The sequence below is a fragment of the Danio rerio genome, chromosome 8 (genome assembly GCF_049306965.1).
Source record: "Danio rerio strain Tuebingen ecotype United States chromosome 8, GRCz12tu, whole genome shotgun sequence".
Classification (NCBI taxonomy): domain Eukaryota; kingdom Metazoa; phylum Chordata; class Actinopteri; order Cypriniformes; family Danionidae; genus Danio; species Danio rerio.
In genome coordinates this window covers 63772501-63800000 of record NC_133183.1, presented here as the reverse complement: position 1 = coordinate 63800000, position 27500 = coordinate 63772501, and the positions used below count along the sequence as shown (strand labels likewise).

At 39.3% G+C, this 27500-nt stretch overlaps 2 protein-coding genes across 2 annotated transcripts in view; both read left to right on the top strand.

Moving 5' to 3' along the window:
* apeh (acylaminoacyl-peptide hydrolase) overlaps positions 1–20804 on the top strand; it is a 23470-nt gene extending 2666 nt beyond the window's left edge. Inside the window, 19 exon segments of the mRNA NM_198869.2 lie at positions 2888–2963; positions 3692–3783; positions 3871–3945; positions 4183–4320; positions 7866–7957; positions 8047–8087; positions 8307–8428; positions 10641–10701; positions 11682–11779; positions 12203–12254; positions 12337–12425; positions 13715–13853; positions 14821–14904; positions 15026–15106; positions 16195–16283; positions 17567–17757; positions 18307–18409; positions 18487–18593; positions 19596–20804. Of these exon segments, the coding sequence (NP_942570.3) occupies positions 2888–2963; positions 3692–3783; positions 3871–3945; positions 4183–4320; positions 7866–7957; positions 8047–8087; positions 8307–8428; positions 10641–10701; positions 11682–11779; positions 12203–12254; positions 12337–12425; positions 13715–13853; positions 14821–14904; positions 15026–15106; positions 16195–16283; positions 17567–17757; positions 18307–18409; positions 18487–18593; positions 19596–19701 (1836 nt within the window). The 3' untranslated portion in view covers positions 19702–20804.
* A 3328-nt stretch (positions 20805–24132) lies between these two features.
* Positions 24133–27500, top strand: part of LOC141375945 (acylamino-acid-releasing enzyme-like) — a 24068-nt gene continuing 20700 nt past the window's right edge. The window contains exons 1-3 of the mRNA XM_073911336.1: positions 24133–24205; positions 24591–24720; positions 27285–27411. Of these exons, the coding sequence (XP_073767437.1) occupies positions 24149–24205; positions 24591–24720; positions 27285–27411 (314 nt within the window). The 5' untranslated portion in view covers positions 24133–24148. The remainder of the gene's footprint in view (positions 24206–24590; positions 24721–27284; positions 27412–27500) is intronic.

Below are 27500 nucleotides of genomic sequence, written 5' to 3'. Positions count from 1 at the left end.
CATGTTAGCCTTTTAGCAACGAAGCTACAGTCACCGGGAAGACAGAAGCCCCGCCCATCATGCGAATCCGCGTCTGCTCTGAAGTAAATTTGACACGCGAATGAAGCGAGTAAACTCAAATGTTCACGCGGCTATTTACGCGCAAAAAGCGCAATTTATCCGAGCGTTCCGCGTCTGGTGTGAACACAGCATAACACACACACACACAGTGGTACTTACATGTGTGCATACATGCACACACTGTAAATAAATACATACATACACATACACAAAATACATATATACTGCATATTAAAAGCATATTCTTCACATACTATTATATTTGTATGCTATTCTGTATATTTGTATGCAATAAAACAGCAATGCTAGGGCACCCTTTCACGTAATTTATGGGAGAAAATTCTAAATGTTTGGAGCATAGTAACTAAAAGAGGTGCTGTAAGTTATTTAAGTGAGTTGAAGATAAAACAATGAAGCTGTTCCAGGAATCCAAACGATCTCAAGATTTGTGTTGTTTCAGCTTATATTATGTGACTAGTTTGAACAAGCAGCACAAATTATTTTTTGAGCCTACCAAGTGATTTGGGCTGCGGTGTTGGGAAAGTTATAATTGAAAGTAATAATTAAGAAGTGAAAATGTTATAACCTTCCTTGAAAAAAGGAACTAAAAGTGGAACTTAGTGTGTGTTCACACCTGTGAATGGATTCAGTTGTTCTGAAGCAGAGATTATAATTGTTGCAGTGTTGCTCTTTGCTCTTGGAGCGGTTCGCTTTCACACTGCAAAGTTTCTAATCAGACCAGAAGAGCTAAAACAAGTCACGTGCGAGTAAACTCTCCTTACATTGGTCAGAGTGTCAGGGTTTATTTTGCAGCGTCCCGCTCAGCTGTCAGGAGAGGTGGTGGTTTAGTGGTAAAGAGAGATGAAGAGAGATGCGGTGGGGAGGGGTAAGAAGGGTGCGCGACGATGCCTATTTGAGGACCAGGAGGGAGACGCGAGATTACCGGGAGATCATCACTCGTTTGCGGGCATCCGGAGACTCGCGAAACTTCCCGCCTTACTCTTAATCCTCTCTTCATATAGCCGTATTACATATCCATAAAACACTGTGATGTAACCGCGCTCTGATCGGATCGCTTTCTCACTGCAATCGAACCGCTCCAGGGTTCGTTTCAATCGAGCCGAGACCACCTCACTCAGGTGGTCTCGGAGCGATTTCTTTGGCGCGGAACAGAGCGCGATTACCCTGTTTACATATGCCAAACGAACCGCGCTAACTGGGCAAACGAGACACGTTCCCAAACAAAAGTACAGGTGTGAAAGCAGCCTTAGTTTAAGTGAAGCAATGTGTTGAGTTACTTTTGCATTAATTTTCTTCATCTCTATGTAGAGTAGAAGTCAGAATTATTCACCCTCCTGTCAATTTAGTTTTCTTTTCCAATATTTCTCTATTGATGTTAATTGGAATGTTCACAGTATTTACTCTAATATTTGTTCTTCTGGAGAAAGTCGGCTAGAATAAAAGCAGTTCTTAATTGTTTTAAAGCCATTTTAAGCTCAATATTATTCGCCCCTTCAGCAATATTAGTGTTGGATTGTCTCCAGAACAAACCACTGTTATACAATGACTTGCCTAATTACCCTAACTGTACCCTAATTACCCAAGTGAAGCCTTTACATGTCACTGTAAGCTGAACAATAGTGTCATAAAGAATATCTAGTCTAATATTATGTGCTGTCATCATGGCAAAGAGAAAATAAATAGTGATTAGAGATGAGTTATTAACACTGTTATGATTAGAAATGTGTTAAATCTTCTTTCCCTTAAACAGAAATTGGGGAAAAATAAACAGGAGGGCTGATAATTCTGACTTCAACCCTGCATAAAATATACTTATATGTGCGTGGATCCAGGTTCCAGTGTGGTGTTTGTGAAACGTGTGTGTTTTTGTCTGTGTGCAATCCTGCAGTTTGTAACTATGTTGAGGTAAACGGAGGTCTAGGCTGCTGAATCGTATTTATTGTTAAGTCTATGAAGAGGATTAAATGATCTCATTCTTAACATTTTTACGCCATAACAGTGCACTTTCCTACTCGGTGAAAGTGTATTCAGATCCTTTCAGATTGTGCTGGTGTTGTCTGTTTTTTACAAACTCAAGTATGAACCATATTAATAGCATAGCGTTGTTGAAGTATTGATCTCGTCACAATTTTTCCCTTAGAAAACATCTTTGCAAAGGTGCCCTTGACTTGAATGTTGATAACAACCAAAAAAATCCATATATGCAAAGAAAACAAATCTAATTTGTTTGCAAATGAAGTTCTGCATAATAAAATGAAATGATGCAGGGATAAAGTACTGAACACATGAAGAAATGAGGGTGTATTCGGGCATTAAAAGCCCAGACAGCAGCTGAATCTCTCAGTAGTTCTTTAGCAAGCCTCTGCCCTTCCTCAGTGTATATGAAGATCAGCTGCTTCAGTCCAACATCTTCATCAGCAGGAGGATGAAGATCAAACCATTCAGCAGGACGATGATCCACAACACAGCCGAGGAGACTCTCAGATGCTTTCAGAGAAAGAAAATCAAGCTGTAGAATGGCCCAGCCAATCACCTGATCCGAATCCAATAGAGAATACAGAATACAGCTCAGATCTGATTGAGGAGACTCACGCTCTGTTGAAGACTGAGAGAAACTCACACCTGAGCAATGCATGATTCTTCATTCTCCATATGAGAGGCAGCTTTAAGCTGCTGTCAAAATAAAAGCCTTTATATAAAGTATTAACCACATGTCAGTGGTTCAGCACTTTCTCCTCCTGCCATTTTATTCTTATGAATGAACATGCAAGTAAACTGCAGGCTTGACTCTTCTCTCTCTGTCTAGATCTGGCACAAGAACAGAAAGCTGAAGTGCCTTAATCTGACCACCCTCAACAAACACGGCAAAGTCTATGAAGACGGTAAGACAACAACACACATTGTACAGGCCAACAGAACTGACTAAATGAGCATAATAATATATTAATGCATAATAATAAGCTTTATGATGCTCAGAGGCTTTACTGTTTCACTACTTAAAGCAGAGCCGTCCAAACTTGGTCCTGGAGGGCCGGTGTCCTGCACAGTTTAGCTCCAACTTCCTTCAACACACCTGCCTGGAAGTTTGTAGTGTACCCAGAAAGAGCTTGATTAGCTGGTTCAGGTGTGTTTAATTAGGGTTAGAACTAAAATATGCAGGACACCGGCCCTCCAGGACCAAGTCTGGACACCCCTGACTTAAAGGGTTAGTTCACCCAATAATGTCAATCCTTAATTATTATTATTATTTACATTATTATTAATTTCTCTCTCTTATGTTTCAATCTCCTGAGACCTTCATTCATCTTCTTTAAGACTTTTTAGATAACATCTGAGCTCTTTATCCTCCTTAAGACATCATTCAGATAATATTTTGCAATATTCAAATAATTATTCACACTAATAATAATAATAATAATAATAGTATGTCATACATGTAAAGATTACAAAGGCAAACCATAAATTTAATGACATGCATAGATGAGTTGATCCACACGAAACTAGCAGTGTGAGCTAACTAAATCAATATGGTTAGCTTTGATTCCAACTGTACTCTGTAATATTAAGGATAATAATATTGAATAATCTTTTGATGAACATCTGTCCTCAGATCAGTTTGGCTGTTTGGTCTGGTCTCATTCGGAGACGCACCTCCTCTACATCGCGGAGAAGAAACGGCCGAAGACTGAATCCTACTTCCAGGTTTGAGGAAAACACACACTGATGATGATGAAGATGATGATGATGAAGAAGATGAATTAACAAATGTTTTCTCCATCATTTTTACAGCAGGGGCCGGAGACCAGCCTGACCCCCGATGAAGAGGAGCCCATCAAGACTGACAAGAAGGAGGAAACCGTCCCGGTGTGTGTGTGTGTGCGTGTGTGTGTGCGTGTGTGTGTGCGTGTGTGTGTGCGTGCGTGTGTGTGTGTGTGTGTGTGTGTGTGTGTGTGTGTGTGTGTGCGTGTGCGTGCGTGTGTGCGTGTGTGTGTGTGTGTGTGTGTGTGTCAGGGTCATCAGTGTGATTTGTGTTGAGTCTCTCTCTTTGTGTGTGTGTGTGTGTGTTGAGTGAGTCTCTCTCTTTGTGTGTGTGTGTCTCAGGGTCATCAGTTTGAGTATTATGAGGACTGGGGTGAGGCTCTGGTTAGTAAGAGCAGTCCAGTGCTGTGTGTTCTGGACATCGAGGGCAGCAACATCTCTGTGCTGGAGGGAATTCCCTCCGCCGTCTCTCCAGGACAGGTAAAAAAACGTCTGCAGAAACACTTTTGCTGCATCCCAATTTGTGTACTATCCATCCTAAATAGTGTTATAATATAGGATTAGCATGTCCAAACTGTAGTATGCTGAAAAGAGTATGCCAAATGTTCCCGGATGGTTTACTAATTCTGGTGTAGAAGCGTTCCTACTCTAACTGCTGATGTTGCCCGCAGTACATCACACGTTGACCGTGAATTTGTTTAGAACTACAAGCTCAGGTAAAAAGTGTAAACAAACTACAAACATGGCGGACGCGTGAGATCGACCATCAAGTAGAGAGGCTTTGGTAAAGTTGTTTGACTGACTATTAGTCAATATCTAGCCAACTGGAACATATTTAAACCGGGTTTTATATTTCACCTGCAACAGCGATGTGAACTTATATGAAGATCAGTGTGGACATTAACTTCTGAATGCATATTTACTGAGGAGATTCCTCTGCATGAACACTCGTGAATGGCAGATTCTCCTGCTGCTGCTTCTCCAATACGGTAGGCTATTAAATATGAAAGAAAACAGGATGCTGCTTCAAGATGATTAACAGGGCACGTAAATAAGCAACATGACGGAGGAAGTCGTATGTCTCAAAGCTTGCATAAGGCCCCGTTTTAGTTTGAAAACAGCGTTTTAGATCAGAAACGATCCGCGTCCACACTAGCATTTCACCTAGTGTTTCTGAACATATCTCCGTCCACACTACACCATCAAAAACGTATATCACGTGACCGTTCGCACACTCTGGGCATGCGCGTTCTAGCAAGTATATGCCGCTGCTGTCGTAAAAAAGGCAGAGTTTAACTGCGCAATGGCGCCTAAAACAGACAATAGTGCAAACAACGCTCCCATTTCTGTGTCCATGTTGTTGTTTACAGTAAAGGCTGGTCTGCTGGTAGCGTTAAAGCCATGTGTTATAGTCATGTGATAGGGGCTTAACGAATAAGGGAAGGATACGCAATGACACAAAATCCCCAATCAGGTAGCGAATCTCGGCAGCCCCGCCTCCGTTTTCAGATGTCTGCGTTTAACCCCATCACTACACAATCTAACGGCATTTCGTAACTTTTTCATTTAGTGACTAATTCGTATGAATTCGTATGATCTAATTCATACAATTTAGTACGATTTGCTCATCACCCTATAACGGTTAGGGGTGGGGTTGGGTGCCACGCCTCCTTTTTAAAATTGTACATTTTCATACAACTGAACTCATACGAATTCGTACGAATTAGCCACTAAACTGACAAAACGTGAAATACTTACGTTTTCTCGTGAGATCAGGCTGCCCATCCACACTGAGACGGAGCAGCTGTGTTTTAAGCCTCCTTTCCACTGCACACGACAAGCGACAGACCGGAAGTCATTCATTTCCAATGGAGAGCAGTCCGGGAGCTGCGTTGAGTTCCGATCATCTCCGTATGCGGAAAATTCGGATTTGAATTGAGCTGCGGATCAGTTGAAATATTTAAACTCATGCGACTAGACCGTATACGACCTGCCGACAGGATATGATGTATTCCAGTGTTGTCCAAGCAGATCCGTGCGCGCGAGATGAGAAATAGCAGTTTAATTGGTTATTTTTTGAAGTATAAAAAGTCTACATTAAAAAACAAAAATTCTGTTCATAAATGTAAGTAAGAAAGTGATATATATAAATATATATTTTTAATGTTGTCTCCACATTCCCTCCAATATTTTAGCAGTCTATGAGTTTCTAGTACTCATTCATTGATTCATTAAACCATGTAAATGCACAGAGAATTAAGGCTCTTGCTTCTGCCCTCCTTTATTTCGGACACTATGGCTGCGTCCGAAACCGCATACTTCCATACTATATAGTACGCTAAAATCAGCATGCGAGCCGAGTAGTATGTCTGAATTCATAGAATTCGAAAATCAGTAGGCGAGAAGTACCCGGATGACTTACTACTTCCGGCGAGATTCTGAAGTGCGCATCCCATGTACGCTGTGCTATCCCATAATGCCCCGTGAGAGAATTCATGAATGGAAGTGAGGCGACGCAATTGACGCAGGTAGGTCACGTGACCATGTCAAAATGGCGGATGTAGTACGTCCGAATTCCATTCATACTTTTCACGTTCATACTGTATAGAACGTATTTTTGTAACTGCCGAGTAGTAGGTTAAATTCAAATGCAGTACCTACTGAGTAGTAGGCGGTTTCGGACGCAGCCAATGAGAATCAGCTGCTCTCCCATGGTGCATGACAACACTGAAAATACTGTGCGGCTGCCACAAGGGGGCGTATTCCGACAGTCATGTCCAAATGTCGTGTGCAGTGGAAAGGCGGCTTTAGAATGAAAACGGCTCCAGCATTACTAAAATGCTCCGTTTTCGGCGCTCGAAAACTCGGGCGTAGTGTGGACGGATAGCATAACCGTAGTAACACTTATGAGTTTTCAAACTAAAACGCAGTAGTATAATTGGGGCCTAAGATGCGTCCCAAATCGCATACTTATGCACTATTCTATGCCATTTTGTAGTATAAATAGTGTAAGTAGTGCGTTCACGTTGAAATAATAAGTGCACTTTAATTACCCGGATGCTGCACTTATTCAACCGGTAAAATAAATACCCACTCACTCAACAACCACAGCTTTGCCCTCCTACTAGAAGGGGCGGAGCTTTCGGGCGCACATGTTAGATTTTGCATTGTGAAAGCAGAATTCTCCTACGAGAGTGATTATAGCGCCTCCCCATGGTGAATGCTGTTATACTCATGGCAGGTATTATTATACTACACTGTTGAGTGTGTAAGTGCATAAGTACATATAGTGTGTCATTTGGGACGCAGCTTTACTCTTCTGTTACACGCTCAAAAGTATATCCTATTCCTTTATAAAAAGATGCACACTTCTAGGGCGTAGTATAAGTATGTGGATTGGGACGCAGCATTTGGCTGACATTCCCCCTTTTGGACGAGTCATCCGAGGGGGAAAGCCATGCCCACTAGTGCCCATTTCTCCATCTCATTAGCATCTCCAGCAGCCCTGAGTGAGAAGCAGCCGTCAGTCCATTCGCCATTAGAGTGTTTGAGCTGCTGAAGATGATGTCAGCATAGACTAAGAGGATTATAGATGTGGAGTTTTAGATGAACAGCGACAGGAGCGACATAGACTGACACAAGCATCAAGCACACTCTGAAGCACACATGACCAGCACTGACAACACACACACTGCGGTTTTACATCTGTCACACAGCCGTCTGTAGCTCCGCCCTCTTCTGAAAAGAGCACAATCTCATTTGCATTTAAAGCGACAGTCACCAAAACGCCACAGTTAGGAGCAAAGCCTGAAAGGGTCAGTTTCAGAGAGCTGGAGAACATCATCTGTGTGTATTCTCAGCTCAAACACACACTCGAGAGACAGCAGAGACACATTTTACGCATTTTATAAAAAGCCGTTTAACAGATCTCCTTTAAAGTACCCCTTGATTGTGAGCTGATGTGTGTGTGTGTGTGTGTGTGTGTGTGTGTGTGTGTGTGTGTGTGTGTGTGTGTGCTACTGCAGGCGTTCTGGGCTCCCGCTGACACCGGTCTGGTGTTTGTGGGCTGGTTTCACGAGCCCTTCAGACTCGGCCTCAAATACTGCGCCAACAGAAGGTGAATTTCTGCACGATGGAGATCAGATCTGCTGTCTTTCTGTCGTTTTACTGTTGAGCTGCATGCTGACATGTGTGTGTTTTCTGCAGGTCGTCTCTGTTTTATGTGGATCTGGCCAGCGGGAAATGCGGTGAGATCTCCTGTTAAGTTTTCCGTCTTCAAATCAGTCTGTACTGAAAATAGACGCTTTTCACAAGACTGTTATGAAGCGTTTAATGCTCATCATCAGCATCTTAAATCCTTAAAAGTGTTTAATATTTGCATTATTTTTAAAAACGTATGTTTATTATGTTATTTGTGTGTGTGTGTGTGTGTGTGTGTGTGTGTGTTTATGTTTATGTGTCCTCAGATCAGCTCTCCAGTGACTCCAGCTCAGTCTGTTCTCCTCGTCTGAGTCCTGATCACTGCAGGATTGTGTATCTGGAGTCGGGCGTCTTCGGTCCACATCTACAGTGCAGCCGACTCTGCATGGTGTGTATTATGTGTGTGTGTGTGTGTGTGTGTGTGTGTGTGTGTGTGTGTGTGTGTGTGTGTGTGTGTGAGACATATCGAGACACAAATCACTTTAATGACCTTGGTATGGCACAGGTATTACTGCATTCTTCACGGTTTTCAGCATTCTTCAAAATATTTTCTACAGTGTTCAACAGCAGAAAGAAACTTATAAATAATAATAATAATAATAATAATAATAATTATAATAATAATAATAATTCCTCACATTTATATAGTGCTTTTCTGTGCACACAAAGTGCTTTATACATTGGGGGGAATCAGACCGCACACCACACACCAGCTGATTGGTGGAGAAGAGTTATAATATGGGGATGGTTAGGAATCCATGATGGAGGCCAGTGGCAAATTTGGTCAGGATACCAGGGTTACACTTTTTTAAAGGACATCCTGTGATTTTTAACGACTACAGAGAGTCAGGAGCTTGGTTTAACGTCTCATCTGAAAGACGGCGCTCACTGAGCAGTATAGAATTCCTTTCACTATACTGGGGCATTAGGACCCACACAGACTGCAGGTTGAGCGCCCCCTGCTGGCCTCACTATCACCACTTCCAGCAGCAACCTAGCTTCCCGATGTGGTCTCCCATCCAGACACTGACCAGGCTCAGCTCTGCTTAGCTTCAGTGAGTAACCATGTGAGAGTTGCAGAGAGCGAGCTGCCTTTCAAATGTTTGAAAGTGAAGGCTGAGTGAGTGATGACTGAATATTCAGTTTCGGGTGAACTACTTACTGACCCTTTAAGGCATTCCATCAAGTTTTGTGTCTGGAAATAAACTAACAATATGCAGCTTTATGTAATTTTGTGAAAATCAGCATAAGCATGAATCACTGCATTTTGCATTTGTGTGCTTACACTCACTGGCCACTTTATTAGGTACACCTTACTAGTACCAGGTCGGACCCCCTTTTGCCTTCAGATCTGCCTTAATCCTTGGTGTCAGAGATTCAATAAGATACTGGAAATATTCCTCAGAGATTTTGCTCCATGTTGTCATGATAGCATCACACAGTTGCTGCAGATTTGTCGGCTGCACATCCATGATGCCAATCTCCCGTTCCACCACATCCCAAAGCTGCTCTATTGGATTGAGCTCTGGTGACTGTGGAGGCCATTTGAGTACAGTGAACTCATCGTCATGTTCAAGAAACCAGTCTGAGATGATTGGAATTTTGTGTTGTTAAGCAGTTGGACAGGTGTACCTAATAAAGTGGCCGGAGAGTGAATGTTTGTACCATTTAAATTATATGCGGCTTGTTTTATTTAGTATCATTTGAGTGTCGTTATAACACTACATTTCCAAACTCAGTCCTGGAGCGCTGGTGTCCTGCATAGTTTACCTCCAACTTCCTTCAACTCAATAGCCTGGAAGATTTGGGCTGCGTCCGAAACCGCATACTTCCATACTATATAGTACGCTAAAATCAGCATGCGAGCCGAGTAGTATTTCTGAATTCGTAGAATTCGAAAATCAGTATGCGAGAAGTACGCGGATGACCTACTACTTCCGGCGAGATTCTGGAGTGCGCATCCCATGTACACTGCGCCATCCCATAATGCCCTGCGAGAGAATTCATGAATGGAAGTGATTGATGCAACTGACGCAGGTAGGTCACATGACCATGACAAAATGGCGGATGTAGTACGTCCGAATTCCATTCATACTTTTCACATTCATACTGTATAGAACATACTTTTCTAACGGCCGAGTAGTACATTAAATTCAAATGCACTACCTACTGAGTGGTAGGCGGTTTCGGACGCAGCCTTCGTATACCTAGTAAGAGCTTAATTAGCTGCTTCAGGTGTGTTTAATTGGGTTTGGGACTTAAATATGCAGGACACCGGCCCTCCAGGACCGAGTTTGGGCACCTCTGCACTAATGCTAAAGTCATGGTTTGAATGTGTTTGGCCTCATGGTTGCTGTATTTTTTGACATTTTCCTCATGTTAACACATTTCTAATTAAATCAGAGAGGACATTTTCAGAAGCGTGTTGTTGTTTCTTAATAACAGAGAGTTCTTTCTCCACAGCTCAGTGAAGCAGCTCTTGACAGATTGACTAGTGCATTAAATGAGACTCAATGTAAAGCTCGACCCCTCTGTAATGAGCGCAGTGTTTATAATGGGATCTAATCGAGCTCATTTTAATGAAGTGTTGCTGTTCACAGTTCGACTGGTACACCAAACAGACCAGCGTTGTGGTTGATGTGGTGCAGAGAGCCGGAGACGGTATGTGTGTGTGTGTGTGTGTGTGTGTGTTTATCATATTTGTTACAGTATGCTAGAAACATGTTGTTATTGTCCATATAAACGCATGATAATAGTGTTATTCAGATTCATATGTGTTATTGTGTTTGTGTGACTATTTGTGTGTTTTCATGCGTGTTTGTGTGTGTGATGTGTGCTTGTGTGTATTTGTGCATGTTTGTGGGCGTATTTGTGCATGCGTGTATGCGCATGTTTGTTTTTATGTGATTGTTTTGTGTGTATGTGTGTGATGTGTGTGTGTGTATTATGTGTGTTTGTGTGTGTATTTGTGTATGAATGCTTGTATGCTTGTGTGTGTGTGTGTATTTGAGTATGTGTGCTTGTGTGTGATGTGCATGTATGTGATGTGTGTGCGTGCATGATGCGTGCATATGTGTGTGTTTGTTTGTGCATGTGTGTGTTTGTTTTTATATGCGTTTGTTTGTGTGTGTGTGTGTGTGTGTGTGATGTGCATGTATGACATGTACCTATGTGTGATGTGTGTGCATGATTTGTATGTGTGCATGTGTGTATGTATGATGTATGTGTGTGTGTGTTTGCTTTTGTTTTTGTGTGTGTATTTGTGCAAGAATGGGTGTGTGTTGATGTAAGTGTGTGTGTATGTGTGTATTTGTGTATTCGCATGTTTGCATGTGTGTTTTATGTGTGTATTTGTGTTTATATATGCGTGTGCATGTGCTTATGTGGGCATGTGGGTATTTGTGCATGCGTGGTGTGTGTGTGTGTGTTTGCGTTGATTTGTGTTTGTGTGTGTGTATGTGTGTGTGTATTTGTGTTTATATGTGTAATTTCTGTTTGTGCATGTATTGGTGTGTGAGCATGCATATGTGTATTTTTTGCATGTTTGTGTGTTTGTATTTGTGTAAGAGTGTGTGTTTGTGTGCATATTTGTGTTTATATGTGTGTGTTTATGTGTGTGTGTGTGTGTGTGTATTTGTCAGATGGTTTCACTGGGATCTACAGCTTTCTGTTGTCTCCTCGCTGCTGGTCTGCTGATAGTGAGCGTGTGTTGTTCTGCAGCGCTCAGAGGAGCCGGAAGGTACACACACTGCATTCACATCTCTATCACAACATACATAATAGTATATCGCTAATGCATGTGTGTTGTCTATGCTGCACATTAATCCTTGTGTGCTGTTGGGTTGTTTTCATCCACTCGCGGGTGCTGTTGTGTCTTCATTTGGCCTCATTTATCTCTTGAGTTTCAGCAAATGTGAAGATTTTTGTTGACAAATCTTTATGTTGGCACATATATAGGGAAAATACTTTGAAATTTTTGAGTATATGTTGTCATGACTTTAAAATCAATAAATGTGATAATAATGGAAGTCAATGAGGCAAAAACAGCCCCAACATAACCAATCTGCAACAATCAATCTGAACAACACACAAGGGTTAAAGACACAAAAAGCTAATATATATATATATAACATACTAAACTCACACTGTCTGTGTTTTGCAGAATCTGTTTGTTGTTGACACCTCGAGCCGTGAAGTCACGTGTCTCACCTCTCGTATGTACTGTTTTCTCAGTATCTGCTATATTGTACTGTACTGTATTATATTGAACTGTATGTAATCTCTGTGCTGCTGCAGAATCTCAGGAAGGAAGCTGGAATCTGTTGAACATTCACAGAGATCTGATGGTCGTCAGCTGCTCTTCACCAAACTCTCCTCCAGACCTGGTGCTCACACACATATTCAACACCTGCAAAACACTGATACTAAACACTGCATTACACAATACTGAACACTGCATTACACAATACTAAACACTGCATTACACAATACTGAACACTGCATTACACAATACTGAACACTGCATTACACAATACTGAACACTGCATTACACAATACTGAACACTGCATTACACAATACTAAACACTGCATTACACAATACTGAACACTGCATTACACAATACTAAACACTGCATTACACTATACTAAACACTGCATTACACAATACTAAACACTGCAATACACAATACTGAACACTGCATTACACAATACTGAACACTGCATTACACTATACTAAACACTGCATTACACAATACTAAACACTGCAATACACAATACTGAACACTGCATTACACAATACTAAACACTGCATTACACAATACTAAACACTGCAATACACAATACTGAACACTGCATTACACAATACTGAACACTGCATTACACAATACTAAACACTGCAATACACAATACTGAACACTGCATTACACAATACTGAACACTGCATTACACAATACTGAACACTGCATTACACTATACTAAACACTGCATTACACAATACTAAACACTGCATTACACAATACTGAACACTGCATTACACAATACTGAACACTGCATTACACAATATTGAACACTGCATTACACTATACTAAACACTGCATTACACAATATTGAACACTGCATTACACTATACTAAACACTGCATTACACAATACTGAACACTGCATTACACAATACTGAACACTGCATTACACAATACTAAACACTGCATTACACAATACTGAACACTGCATTACACAATACTAAACACTGCACTACACAATACTAAACACTGCACTACACAATACTGAACACTGCATTACACAATACTAAACACTGCATTACACAATACTGAACACTGCATTACACAATACTGAACACTGCATTACACAATACTGAACACTGCCTTACACAATACTGAACACTGCATTACACTATACTAAACACTGCATTACACAATACTAAACACTGGCACTGCATTACATGATGCACAATTGTCAATAATAAAATAATGAATTTAATAATAATAATGACTAATAATAATACTTATAATGACAATAGTAATATTAGTAATAATAATAACAACAATAATGACAGTGATAGTAATGATAATAACAACAATAATGACAGTGATAGTAATGATAATAACAACAATAATTATGATAACAGCAATAATTATTATTACTCTCTGTTGTGCAGCGGGTGGGTTTTCTGCCAGGGAAAGGCTCTGAAAGCAAGATTTCCTGGGTCACATTAGAAGAATCTCAACCTCAGAGCGACATCAGCTGGCAGACGCTCAACTTCAGCCCACCGCCCGAGCAGGACAACACACAATACCGTAAGAGCAACACATGCATGATCACACACACTGTCATGTGTCATTATTCAGTGGCATATTATTGATGGCTGGTTAATGCCACCTACTGGTTAAATAATGTAATTGTTACCACTTTCATTTTTGAGTGTTAAGTTGTATTAAACGGTGATTTTAATCTTTACCATGAACATCAGTGTTTATATCTGCACTGTACACTGTTATTTCAGTACTTCACTGCTGTTTGATTCTTTGTGATTTCATAACTAATCCTAAAAAACGACTACTGAATCTATTTCTCCATCAAATGCAGATTTGAATGCAGCACATCGAAGGGTTAATAAACATATGCAAATCCTCTTTATTAGTAATTTATAATCCATGAAAAATAACATTCATTCATTCATTTTCTTTTCGGCTTAGTCCCTTTATTAATCAGGGGTCGCCACAGTGGAATGAACCCACAATTTATCCAGCACATGTTATACGCAGCGGATGCCCATCCAGCTGCAACTAAGTACTGGGAAACATCCATACTCACTCACACTCATACACTACGGACAATTTTAGCCTACCCAATTCACCCATACCGCATGTCTTTAGACTGTGGGGGAAACCGGAGGACCAGGAGGAAACCCACACCAACACAGGGAGAACATGCAAACTCCACACAGAAACACCAACTGACCCAGCCGAGGTTTGAACCAGCGACCTTCTTGCTGTGAGGCGATAGCACTAACTAATATGCCACTGCGCCGCCCAAATAATATTCGACTTGAACTATTTTAATATGTGTTTAGTCCGTGTCTTAGAGTGGGCACCGTGCACTGTGTGTATACAGGTGTAAATAATCTGACATGATGGATTCTGTCCACGCTCGATCACTTTTAGAGCTAGTGGAAAACAGCCAGTGTGCTGGAAGTGCTGGAAGTGTTAGCACCATAATACAAATCAAAAATGCAAATAAAATGCCCTGTGTGCTCTTCATCAGCGGGTTTGGACTTTGATGCTCTTCTGCTGAAGCCAAAGGACACACCAGCGGACGGCAAACTACCTCTCATCGTCATGCCACACGGTCGGTTCATGAGTGCCTTAATTAATTAAATAATCAGTAATATTTACTAATATTTCAACATCTATAAATATGATTTTAAAATCTGTGTGTGTGTGTGTGTGTGTGTGTGTGTGTGTATCAGGCGGGCCTCACTCAGTGCTGGTGTCGGAGTGGATCTTGTCGACTGCTGTTCTGTGTAAGATGGGCTTCAGTGTTCTGCTGGGTGAGAAACTCCATCAGCTCATCTACACACACTGATCTAATAGCTCTCATAACACACTCGTTTAGTCCTAATCAGCCGCACCAAAATTGGTGGGAAGATATAAAACTTGAGTGAGTGAATGAATGGGACAGTGATTGAATAAATGTAGGATTGAATGAATGAATGAGCGAGTGAACAAACAAGTGAATGAATAAGTGAGTGAATTAATGAATGAACAAGTGAATCAATAAACGAATGAACAAGTTAATGAATAAATGAGTGAATGAGCGAACGAGTGAATGAATGAAAGAATGAACAAGTGAATGAACGAGCGAATAAATGAGTGAATGAACAAGTGAATGAATAAATAAAAAACGAGTGAAGAAATTAATGAATGAACATGTGAGTGAATGAATGAATGAATGAACAAGTGAATAAATGAACAAGTGAATGAATGAGTGATGAGTGAATAACTGAATAAGTGAGTGAATGAATGAATAAACTGGTGAATTGATGAGTGAGTGAATAAATGAAAAATGAACAAATTAATGAACAAGTGAACAAACAAGTGAAAGAATAAATGAGTGAGTGAGCGAGTGAAGGAATGAATGAATAAACGAATGAATGATTAAGTGCATGAATGAATAAGTGAATGAATAAATAAGTGAATGAATAAATGAGTGAACAAACAAGTGAATGAATAAAGGAACAAACAAATGAATGAGTGAGTGAATGAACAAGTGAATGAATAAATGAAGAAGTGAATGAATGAGCGAGTTAATGAACGAGTGAACAAACAAGTGAATGAATAAATAAATGAATGAGTGAGGATTAAATGAATTAATGAATGAATGAATGAATGAATAAGTGAATGAATGAGTGAATGAATGAATAAGTAAATGAATGAGTGAATGAATAAGTGAATGAATAAATAAATGAACGAGTGAGGATTGAATGAATGATAAAGTGAATGAATGAATGAATAAGTCAACGAATGAATGAATGAACAAGTGAATGAATGAATTAGTGAATGAATGAACGAGTAAATGAATGTATGTGAAAGAAATTGTGTTTGTTCCTTCTTTCACTCATGTTTGTGTGTTCTCTAGTGAATTACAGAGGCTCGCTTGGCTTCGGTCAGGATAACGTCTTCTCCTTACCAGGAAACTGCGGCACTCAGGATGTAAAAGACGTGCAGGTACACACTGCATATATATATATATGAAATATCTGAAAAGTTTCACACTCTTTGGAATGTTGTTTACACGTGTTAGTTTGTTTTGCTAGAATTTGTGGCGTGCGGGTTGTGAAAGTTCTTTTAATCTATATCAGTAGTATATATAAGTGTATCAAATAGTTTGATAAATATGAAGAGTTTAGATGCAAAAACCTCTAAAAGGTGTTTGAAATTACTTTAGGAAATGAGCATTTTAATTAGGCTCCTGTCTGTTGGTTAACGTTAACGTTTAAAGTAATTTAGCGTTTATGGCAAAGAATACTCTCTTTCAAATGAAATAACTCAACATAAACATTAAAGTCTGAGAAAAATGCTCATTTTCAATGGAAATTTCTGACGGTTTTTGCATCTGAACTCTTCATATACGTTTTACATTTGAATACAATTGATCTTTAATAAAACAAAAGATAAGCTGTATTCAAATATAAATGTTATATATGATATTATTTATTACTGTATATTGATCCAATAACACCAGATCAAATGAATCAGCCTTGGTGAGTTGAAAAGGCTAAACGACAGTATATACACCGTTTAAAACTAATTTACACTCATCATTAATCATTTAACTTTGGTAATTGATATTATTTCACAGATAATTCTTGTGATTCTTTGTGATGTGCAGTTTATTACTTTTTTATATAAGCGATAATTAAAGATATTACAAACAAATGCTTTGAAAAAGCTTCCAGTATTTATGGTATTACAATACATTTGGATAGAAAGGTGACTTTAAATTGGAATAATTTACTTTCTCATGTATTTATTACTGTATTTTTGATAAATGATAATAATGAATTCAGCCTTGGTGTGCAGAAAAGTCTCATAGCAAAATAAAGTGTTTAGTAAATATGATTATGTGCAATGGAATTTTAAGTTTCACAAACTAATTTGGAGAGGAGCACGTGATATGACTGACCGCCGCTGGTCTCTCATCTACAATCATTAGTTAGCCAATCAGATTAATCCAAACTCTCGATAAGTAGCCAAGCAAAAATTACTCCCTTTGTTTTTCAAAGAAAAACCCCTTATCCACCCCTTCTCCCCCTTTCCTCCTTGACAGCAGGGAGCTCTCGAGAACTACCTGATCTTGTACTCCCCTTACATGCTCTGTCGACCAGGCGGGAGCCCTGGGCTTAATTATCTCCGCGCTCAGGGTTCTCTCCTGGGACAGCATACCAAACATTTGTCAAACAATATCCAAGTGTGAACTCTTGAACTGATGTCTGCTGTGCTCTGGTCAGTTTGCGGTGGACAGTGTTTTGAAGCAAGGCGGCTTTGATGAGCAGAAAGTGGCTGTGATTGGAGGATCTCACGGTGGATTTCTGGCTTGTCATCTGATTGGACAATATCCCGGGTTTTACAAGGCGTGTGTGGCGCGAAATCCAGTCACCAATCTGGCATCCATGGTCTGCTGCACGGACATCCCAGACTGGTAATGATCAACAGATCAGGGTTTTTCTTGCTGATGCTCCATATTCAATTCTGCGATAAAGAACAAATGTAGGAGGGGCTTGGTTTTGTCAGAAGGGAACTGATTGGATGGTTGTGGTTTGATGGTGTGCTATTTCATGTGAGTGACAGGTTGGTCCTAGAATACTAATAATTAAAAATACAGAAATTATTCTTTAAAATAAGCATTTATTAAAGTAATAAAAAATAGAAGTAATTTATTTATTTTATTTTTCAATTAAAGTAATAAAAATAAATAAATTATTAAGTTGTATAAATAAATGATTACTGATGTACAAATACATTGCAATTTAAATGTGCAGTTTTTGAGTGTTTTTTCGTTGCCTAATGATGCAAAATAACACGACACACTGTGCAAAATAAGATATTTTTAATTTATATAAAAATATGGGTGAACTAATGTTGATGCATTGTGATATTCACCTGCATGTGTGTATGTGTGTGTCTATGTATGTATTTATGAATAAATGTGTGTGCGTGTGTGTGTGTGTGTGTGTGTGTTTGCCTTCAGGTGTATAGTGGAAGCTGGATTTGACTATAAACCAGACATTCAACTTGAACCCGCAATTCTGGAGCAGATGCTGATCAAGTCACCCATAAAACACGTTGCCAAGGTGAGCATTAGTCAGCATTATTCACAGATTTACAGTATATCTGCTGGGCTTATGGTGCTCGTGTTTTGTTTGATCAGGTGAAGACTCCAGTGCTTCTGATGCTGGGTGAAGGTGACAAGCGAGTCCCTAATAAACAGGGCATTGAATATTACAAAGCTCTGAAGAGCCTGCAGGTCCCCGTAAGGTGCGTACATCCACATTCACTCATTATGAGAGCTGCACGGTTATTATTCTCCAACAGCTCTGAATATTAACTTAACAAAATAAGTAGGGATGCAAGATTTATGAGCTGATATATTGACAGCCATAACGGTATCGGCAGATACATGCTGTTTTTTATGTTACCTGGGAAACACCCATACACACTCATTCACAAAGACTCATACACCATGTAGTTAATCAATTCAACAGGCATGTCACCCTGCAGCCCGAGATTGGTTACTCACTGTAGCTAAGCAGGGCTGAGTCTGGTCGGTGTCTGGATTGGAGACCACATGGGAACACTAGGTTGCTGAAGTGGTGTTAGAGAGGCCAGCAGGGGGCGCTCAACCTGGTTTGTGTGAGTCCTAATGCCCCAGTATAGTGAAAGGGACACTATACTGTCAGTCGGCGCCGTCTTTCGGATGAGATGTTAATCCGAGCTCCTGACTCTCTGTGCTCATTAATAATCCCATGGCACTTCTGGTAAAGAGTAGATGTCCTGGCCAAACTCCCTTAATCGGCCCTTACAGTCATGGCCTCCCAGTCATCCCCACTGTCTCTCCACTCCCCCTATAGCTGGTGTGTGGTGAAGCCCTGGCGCTGTTGTCCTGTGGCTGCCGGAGCATCATCCAGGTGAATGCTGCACACTGGTGGTGGTATGGAGACCCCCTCATGGTTGTGAAACGCTTTGGGTGTATGATCATAACCTCATAATTAAACACAAAATGATAAGAATAACTGCACGAAGGTTGACTTTTTGAGGAAAAAGAGCCAGCTCCTTCATCAGGCCTGTTAATGGAATCGTTCCTATCTGTTGAATTGACTCAATTGAATCGACTCCTCAGAATCAAAGAATTGATTCTTTTAGTAATGCTCTCTAAATCGTGCTGCTCTTCTGTGTATCAGTGTTGTGGATCAGTGTTTTACCGGTGTATCCGTGTGTGTGTGTGTGTGTGTGTGTGTGTGTGTGTGTGTGTGTTTGCAGAGTGTTGTGGTACCCAGGCAATAATCACTCTCTGTCCAAAGTGGACGCAGAATCAGACGGGTTCATGAACGGCGCTCTCTGGATGATCCAGCATCTTTCTCTGTGACATCACTTCCTCTAAGCAGCGAATAACCAAGTGATTTTTAGCTTCTCTTTTTTTATTGATCTGCATCAGAATCTGTGTTAAAAGCAGAAACACTTGAAGATTCTCAGAGGCTCATGTGTTGTAGATGGTGTAATGCAGTCTGTTTTAAAGTTCATCTACAGTAAAAGACAGCTGAAATCAGAAGCGCACACTTGATTGAGTTCTTATACTGCGTTCTGTCATTAATGGTTTGGTTTTTAGGGGAACATTTATAATCATGATATGACTGGGAATGAGATGAACGTGAATGAGATTTTATGCATGCTTATGACGACTGTTATTACGTGTCATTCGCTTATTTTAAATGCAAAGGTGACATTGTTTGTTATGACAACTTGACATAAACAAATACATCACAACCTGCTTCTGTTGTTGTCATGACAACGTGACATTCCCAAGACAAAATTAAATCAAATCATTTTTTTGTGGCATCAGCAGCAGCACGTGTAAAACACAACATCAAAACACAACATCATACTCCAAAACTCATCATAAATCTGACATAAACATAATAGTCATGAGGCGTAATAAATATGTCTAGAATTTTATAGCAGCGTCATTAATATATTTTTGACCTCAGCTACAGTGGCACACGCTGAATTTGTCATTAAAATGTCAATAACCTTTTATTGTCTCATTACAATTATAATGCATCATGACAGTCATGTTTATGACGGATTTATGACTAGTTTGGTTGGTAACATCAAGTTGTCATAACAAAGATGAAGACGTATTTATGCCAAGCTGTCATAAACAATGTCATCTTTGTATTTAAGATATCATTACTGAGTAAATGACACTTAATAACAGCTGTTATAAGCATGCATAAAGTCTTGTGTGTCATGTCATGATTATAAAGCTGTCTTGACCCCATTTAAGTAAAGTTTTAGGGGTTTTAGTTATTGGCGAGTTCAATTTGTGCCAAGGTGTTGACAGGTCCTGATGGTGCTCTGGTGTGTGTATTATTGGGGTTATTCTCTGGGATGTGCACTACTGTGCGGGAATCTCTGCATTGTTTCCAATAAAATCTTCAGACTTTTGTAAAGCTGATTTCATGATCTAAACCTCCTCTGACTCTCCTTCACATGATACTCTTTGGGTTTAAAATATATGCAGTATACAGTTTACAAAATGTTAAATATACAGTTTATTATTATGAATTTTACATTTTTAGATTTCTCAAATGACTCATGTATTATCAATAGTTTTAATAACTCATTTCTAATAACTGATTTTTTTAATTTCTGCCATGATGACAGCACATAATATTAGATTAGATAGTTCTTTTCGGGTGGTGAGGTCTCTGAATAGAGCAGTAGGAAAGAACCGGGATAGGAAAGTAGCTGCACTGTGATGCTAGTAACTGTGTTGTGCTCCGGGTTTTGGGCGGCCGATGCGATTGGATACTGTACCAAAGTTGGTGACCCGGGGGTGTTACAGACTGTACCAAAAAGGATGGGGGAGGGGTGTAATTATTGGAGTTTTCCAGGAGAAATAACTAAACGGGATAATTGCGGGAGATTGGTCTGAATTATAAGAGACTTCCCGGAAAAACGGGAGTGTTGGCAGGTATACTTACCAGTTTAATAATGATTTGATCAGCTGTAGTTAGAAGTTAGGCTGTTATAATCTTCTTAGGGCTTATTATGCGGTCCTCTTGCCACCATGTGGATAGACAACATCAACCGATTTTGGTCAGCTCAGTATGGCAGGCCTATGGCCACCGATGCAGTGTCTCTCAGAAGTTATAAATATTTAAAAATAGGCATTATCCTAATGAAAAAACTGCATAGTTGCAATCTAAACATCTACATTCTCCATTAAAAAGCCTTGAAAGTACATTACCTTGTGCAACAGCTGCAATATTGGTCAAACTGTAGACCGTCCTCTGCTTGTAGCGGTATGTGGGTGGAGTTATACTCAAGGGTGAAGAGGCTGGTCCAGTGCTGTTATTGGCAAAATATCGTATAGCTGTCAGCCAATAAGATTCAAGAACCAGACGAAACTGTTGTATAAAAGTATATACAACCCACCGCGATCTCACGGCAATTCGTAACTTTTTGATTTAGTGGCTAATTCGTTTGAATTCATACAATCTAATTCGAACAATTTAGTACGATTTGCTCATCACCCAATGACAGGTGGGGTTGGGTGCCACGCCTCCTTTTTAAAATCATACATTTTCGTACGACTGAACTCTTACGAATTAGTACGAATTAGCCACTGAACTGACAAAACATAAAATACTTACGTTTCCTCGTGAGATCTGGCTGTACAACCTCGGAGACGTGCCATCAGTGGCGGTTCTAGTTTAAATTGCACCCTGGGGGAAACCAGCCGAAACATCCCCCCTCCCCATCCCCCAAGAAATAAAGACACTGTGGTTGACTTTATATATATTTTAAATATTGAAATTTATAAATTTTTAATATATACATTTTAAATAATTAATATAAATACATTTAGCAATAAATAAAAAAATATTATTATTATTATTATTATTGTAATACAACTAGTATTCTAAATAAATGAATAACAGAAATCAATCCTAATAGTAACTGAAAAACTGTAAAGACACACCTAGAGTAATATTCTAAGACTTTTGCAGGATTAATAATTATGACAATTCTATAGAACACAAAAAATTTCTGTTTTTCGAATTATCTGTTGTCTTAGACCCGACTCATGGCCGAGGATAAATGTTATGAAGTCTTAGTTACCTCCCTGACTCATTATTCCTCCTTTCCACTTCACAGCCACACAGAAAAAAGAAATCATGTCTGCAAAGTTGTCAATTTATATGGGTTGAATTTACACAAACAAATTAAATTTGATGATGTTCAACTTAATTTATTTAAATTGGGAATAAATAAATTGTTTACAACCACTTAAAACAATTTAGTAAATGCAAGGAATTATCTTTGATTTTTTTTAGTGCATGCTTAGTCAAAGTACCATTATCGGCGTATGACTTAGTTTTGTCTGCTTACATGTCGACGCATATAGGCGTGCATGTAAACATACAGGATCAGGAGCAACGTGTGCGTCATTTCGCACCAGCGATGTTTTAATTGCACATAAACTTACATGTGCAAAAGACCCCAAATGTGAATAGCCCCTAACGTCTTTATTCTGGGATAACCCCTCTAAATTAATACACTTGCATAAAGTTAATATCATCTCGAAGTTTTTACTGGGGCACTTTTTTTTTCAGCGTCTCCCCGTGCCTCCGCCAGCAAGATGCCACCCTAGGCGAACGCCAATATTGCCTTTGCCTAAATCCGCCACTGCACATTGGAAAAACAACACGTGTGTCTGAGAACGCCGGGCGATGTGCACTTATCCCATAGCTGAGCTTCCAATGTTTCAGCAAGAAACCCTCACCTGTAGTCAAAATTTGGCCAAAAGGTCGGGTAAGAGTGAAGAGTGAGATGATCAGGTCCAATCTCCCTCAAATTTGAGGATTGCAGTGTCAGCATGATGATCTGGAGTCAATATTCTACCTCCTGAAATTTGGAGAAAGTTAACCATAAGCTCACGAGACCCTTCTCTGGGCATTCGGTCATGCTTGAGGGTCAATATTTTACCTCCTGAAATTTGGAGAGAGGTGTGAAGTTAACCTTAAGGTCACGAGACCCTTCTCTGGTCATTTGGTTGTTGAGAGCAACAGAAGAAAAACAAAACAAATAAACAATATCTGACTACAGTATACATAATGCAGATTATACACTCGCGTTCATTGGGGGAGATTTTCAGTAATTGTGTAGTAAATATGCGCTTCAGTGAACCAAATTTATACATTTATTCAATCATATTCATTTTCCTTTAGCTTAGTCCCTTTATTCATAAGGGGTCACCACAGAGGAATGAACCACCAATTATTCCAGCATATGTTTTACACAGTGGATGCTCTTCACAGTACTGGAAAACACCCATACACACTCATTCACACACGCTCATACACTACGGCCAATTTAGTTGATCAGTTCCCCTATAGCGCATGTGATTGGACTGTAACCGGAGCACCCGGAGGAAACCCACACCAACACGTGGAGAACATGCAAACTCCACACAGAACTGCCAACTGACCCAGCTGGGACTCGAACCAACGACCTTCTTACTTGTGAGGCAAAATGCTAATCACTGAGCCACCAGTATATACATATATAGGCCTGTATATACATTAGTTTACATATAGGCCTACACACACACACACACATTGCATGTCTTTCAATTATTACAGCATATACAATAAATAGCTAAAGTCCTTTGTCAGATGAAAAAAATATTAACGCGCACGTTTTCGCGTCTGACCAATGAGAGAAGAGTGTGGTCACGGTAGCTCCGCCCCCTCAGCTCTATGATTAGCGGTCGGATTTCTGACTGAGACTCACTTTACTCTGCTATCATGGGCTCAATGCTGCAGATAAGCGATAAGGCGGACAATACAGCAGCATCTACACAGGTATAAACGGGCTTTTTGCATCTTTTTATGTCACACGAAAAATTTTAATATTTTGATTTTGACAGTTTAATAGATTTTATATTGCACTCAAATTAAACAACACTTTGGATCTAACATGATTGAGTTGGTTTTAAATTTGCATATTCAGACGTTCTGCTTAATATTATTTCAGAAAAGTATTGTTTGCAAATTCTAAACAGTGAAACACTGATTATAATGGACACTGAGATGCTCAGTCTGTTCACTGCTGCTGAACGCGGACTACTTCATCTGAAGAGCAGCTCACTGCTATAATCACAACTTCACATGCAGCATTATGATGGGAAACCGCACAACTCTGTCTCTCTCCGTATGTGTGCGTGCGCGCGCGCTGCTGCTGCTGTAGGTGCTCCGGGAACCGGTGGAGATCGCTCAGCTGTACCGGGATCAGTGCCGTTTTCCCAGCTTGTGTCGTGCTGATGTGGGACCAGTGATCACCTCAGGATACGGCGGACAGTATAGCAACATCTACACAGGTATAAACGGGATTTTTTCATCTTTTATGTCACTCGAATAATTAAAAGACTTTGATTTGATTTGAACAGATTAATAGATTTTAAACTGCACACAAATTAAACTTTGGATCTTGCATACAAAGTATTGCAAAAAACAAAGTAAACAGTGGAATCTTATTATTTGCTAATGAATATCACAGAACAGCGTTGTTCACAGTCAGTTAAATAGTGCTAATGTTGTTTTAATGTCACTACATGCCATTTCAGACCCAATAGTCATGGTCATTCTCACTATAAAGTGACTTTGAGACGTTTGAAGTTTGATAATTTTTCATTTAACCACATAGTTGTTGTCTTACTAGGCTGTAAGAAATGAATGTTGGTCAGGCTAAACTGCAAGCAGAAAAACAGTAAACAAACCTCAAATTGTGTCAGCCCTGTCATGGACAGATTCGTATATTTTCATTGCAGTGTGATTATAAAAAGTCTATTTTCAGAAAAGTAATGCGTCTCTTACTATTGCAACTTTATAGATTGTAGAAAAAGTCCATTTATATTAATGAAACAGTGTAAAAAACATGTATTTCCCTGTAAAATATGCATTCATTTCAAAATAAACCAACATCTAAAATATTTGGTCAAATTTTCAAACAATATTACAGTTTTTCTCAGTGGCGTTGGTGCATTTCTCACAACACTATTTACATTTGCACAACAGTTAGGACATTTGTGCACATCATAGTAGCAGTTTCTCATTCCTTCCAACTAATTGCGAATGCTTTCGGTCATGCATCCATTGCTTTCATACAACTCTCTGCTGTTTCATAACATTATCATCTGCTTATGTCAGGTCAGTTAAAATGAACTGAACTTGTGAACGCTGAATAGTCACTCCATATAAAACAGTCCTCATTTCATTACTGGAGTCATCATCGCATACACAAATGTTAAACTAGTGTCAAAATCTGTCAAGCTAATTTATAAAAGATTTGAAATCGTTTTTTCAAGAAAATGTCTATTATTGAACAATTTGATGAATGATTTACAGACCTGTGTATGATGAAGGTTCAAAGGGAGTTTATGTTTGTTGTAAATTTTAAGTTTGTTGTGTATTTACTCTTTTGCACAATGCTTGATCAAATTGTTCAATAGAAGACATCTTCTGAAATATAAAGATTTCAAATCTTTTATAAATTAGCTTGACAGATTTTGACACTAGTTCAACATTTGTGTATGCGATGATGACTCCAGTAATGAAATGAGGACTGTTAGTTTTATATGGAGTGACTATTCAGTGTTCACAAGTTCAGTTTAACTGACCTGACATAAGCAGATGATAATGTTATGAAACAGCAGAGAGTTGTATGAAAGCAATGGATGCATGACCGAAAGCATTCGCAATTAGTGGGAAGGAATGAGAAACTGCTACTATGATGTGCACAAATGCCCGAACTGTTGTGCAAATGTAAATAGTGTTGTGAGAAATGCACCAACGCCACTGAGAAAAACTGTAATATACAGATTAAGTCAGAATTATTCACCCCGTTTATTTTTTTCCTCAATTTGTGTTTAACGGAGAGCAGATTTCTCCAGCACATCTCTAATCATAACAGTGTTAATAACTCATCTCTAATCACTGATTTATTTTCTCTTTGTCATGATGACAGCACATAATATTAGACTAGATATTCTTCAACACACTTCTACACAGACATTTAAAGGCTTAACTAGGGTAACTAGGCAGGTTAGGGTAATTAGGCAAGTTATTGTATAACAATGGTTTGTTCTGTAGACTATCGATTAAATATATATGTATAGCTTAAAGGGGCTAATAATATTGACCTTAAAATGAATTAAAAAAAATGTATATCTGCTTTTATTCTGGCTTAAATAAAACAAATAAGACTTTCTCCAGAAAAAAAAATATTATCAGACACACCGTGAACATTTCCTGAATCTGTTCAACATAATTGGGGAAATATTTAAAAAGAAAAAAAAAATCAAATGGATGGCGAATAATTCTGACTGCAACTGTACATAATATATAATCAATATAACTATTGTCTAATACAACAACAAACTCTGTACCGCATGGGATGTCTAACACTCCCGTTTTTTTTTCTGCAGCCTCGCTAATTCATCTATAGGTCTGGTTCAGTCTTGTGGGACGTTAAAGGCATTTTACAGTGATAACGACTTTCAAAGTATAGCGAGCGTCTACTGAGATGAGCGAGTTACTCAGCTTTAAAGGTGCTGTTGTGCTTATAGCAGTGCGTCATGTGATAGTTTATCAGTATTAGTCTTTTTATATTCTATTTTACTATTGAATTGAACATGACAGTAAACAGCACTGTTTAATTGACTGTCAACAATGTTGTCGCCTACTTTGATAGTCATTGGCTGATGAATTCCAAATTCAAGGTAAAATTGAGAATATAAAACCAACTTTAAATCAATTCCTAATAGGAAAATGTGGAGAATTACACAACCGGGGAGCAAAACAAGCTCTGAACGGATGTAGTTTTTGTCATTTACTCAATATGCAAATATAATGAGCAATTAACTTTAGTCAGTGTGTGTTTCAGAGTGGACTCAGCGGGATCTGGAGAGGATGGAGAATGTGAAGTTTTGTCGGCAGTACATTGTGTTTCACCATGACAAATCGGTGGTTTATTCCGGACCCTCAGGAAACTGCACTGAGATCAGGGGAGAGTACGTTTTTTTGTAATTGCAAAAAACAGTTGACTTTGTTAGGATGTTGGTATACAGAATATGGATTACATTGTCAATGAAAAAAGACA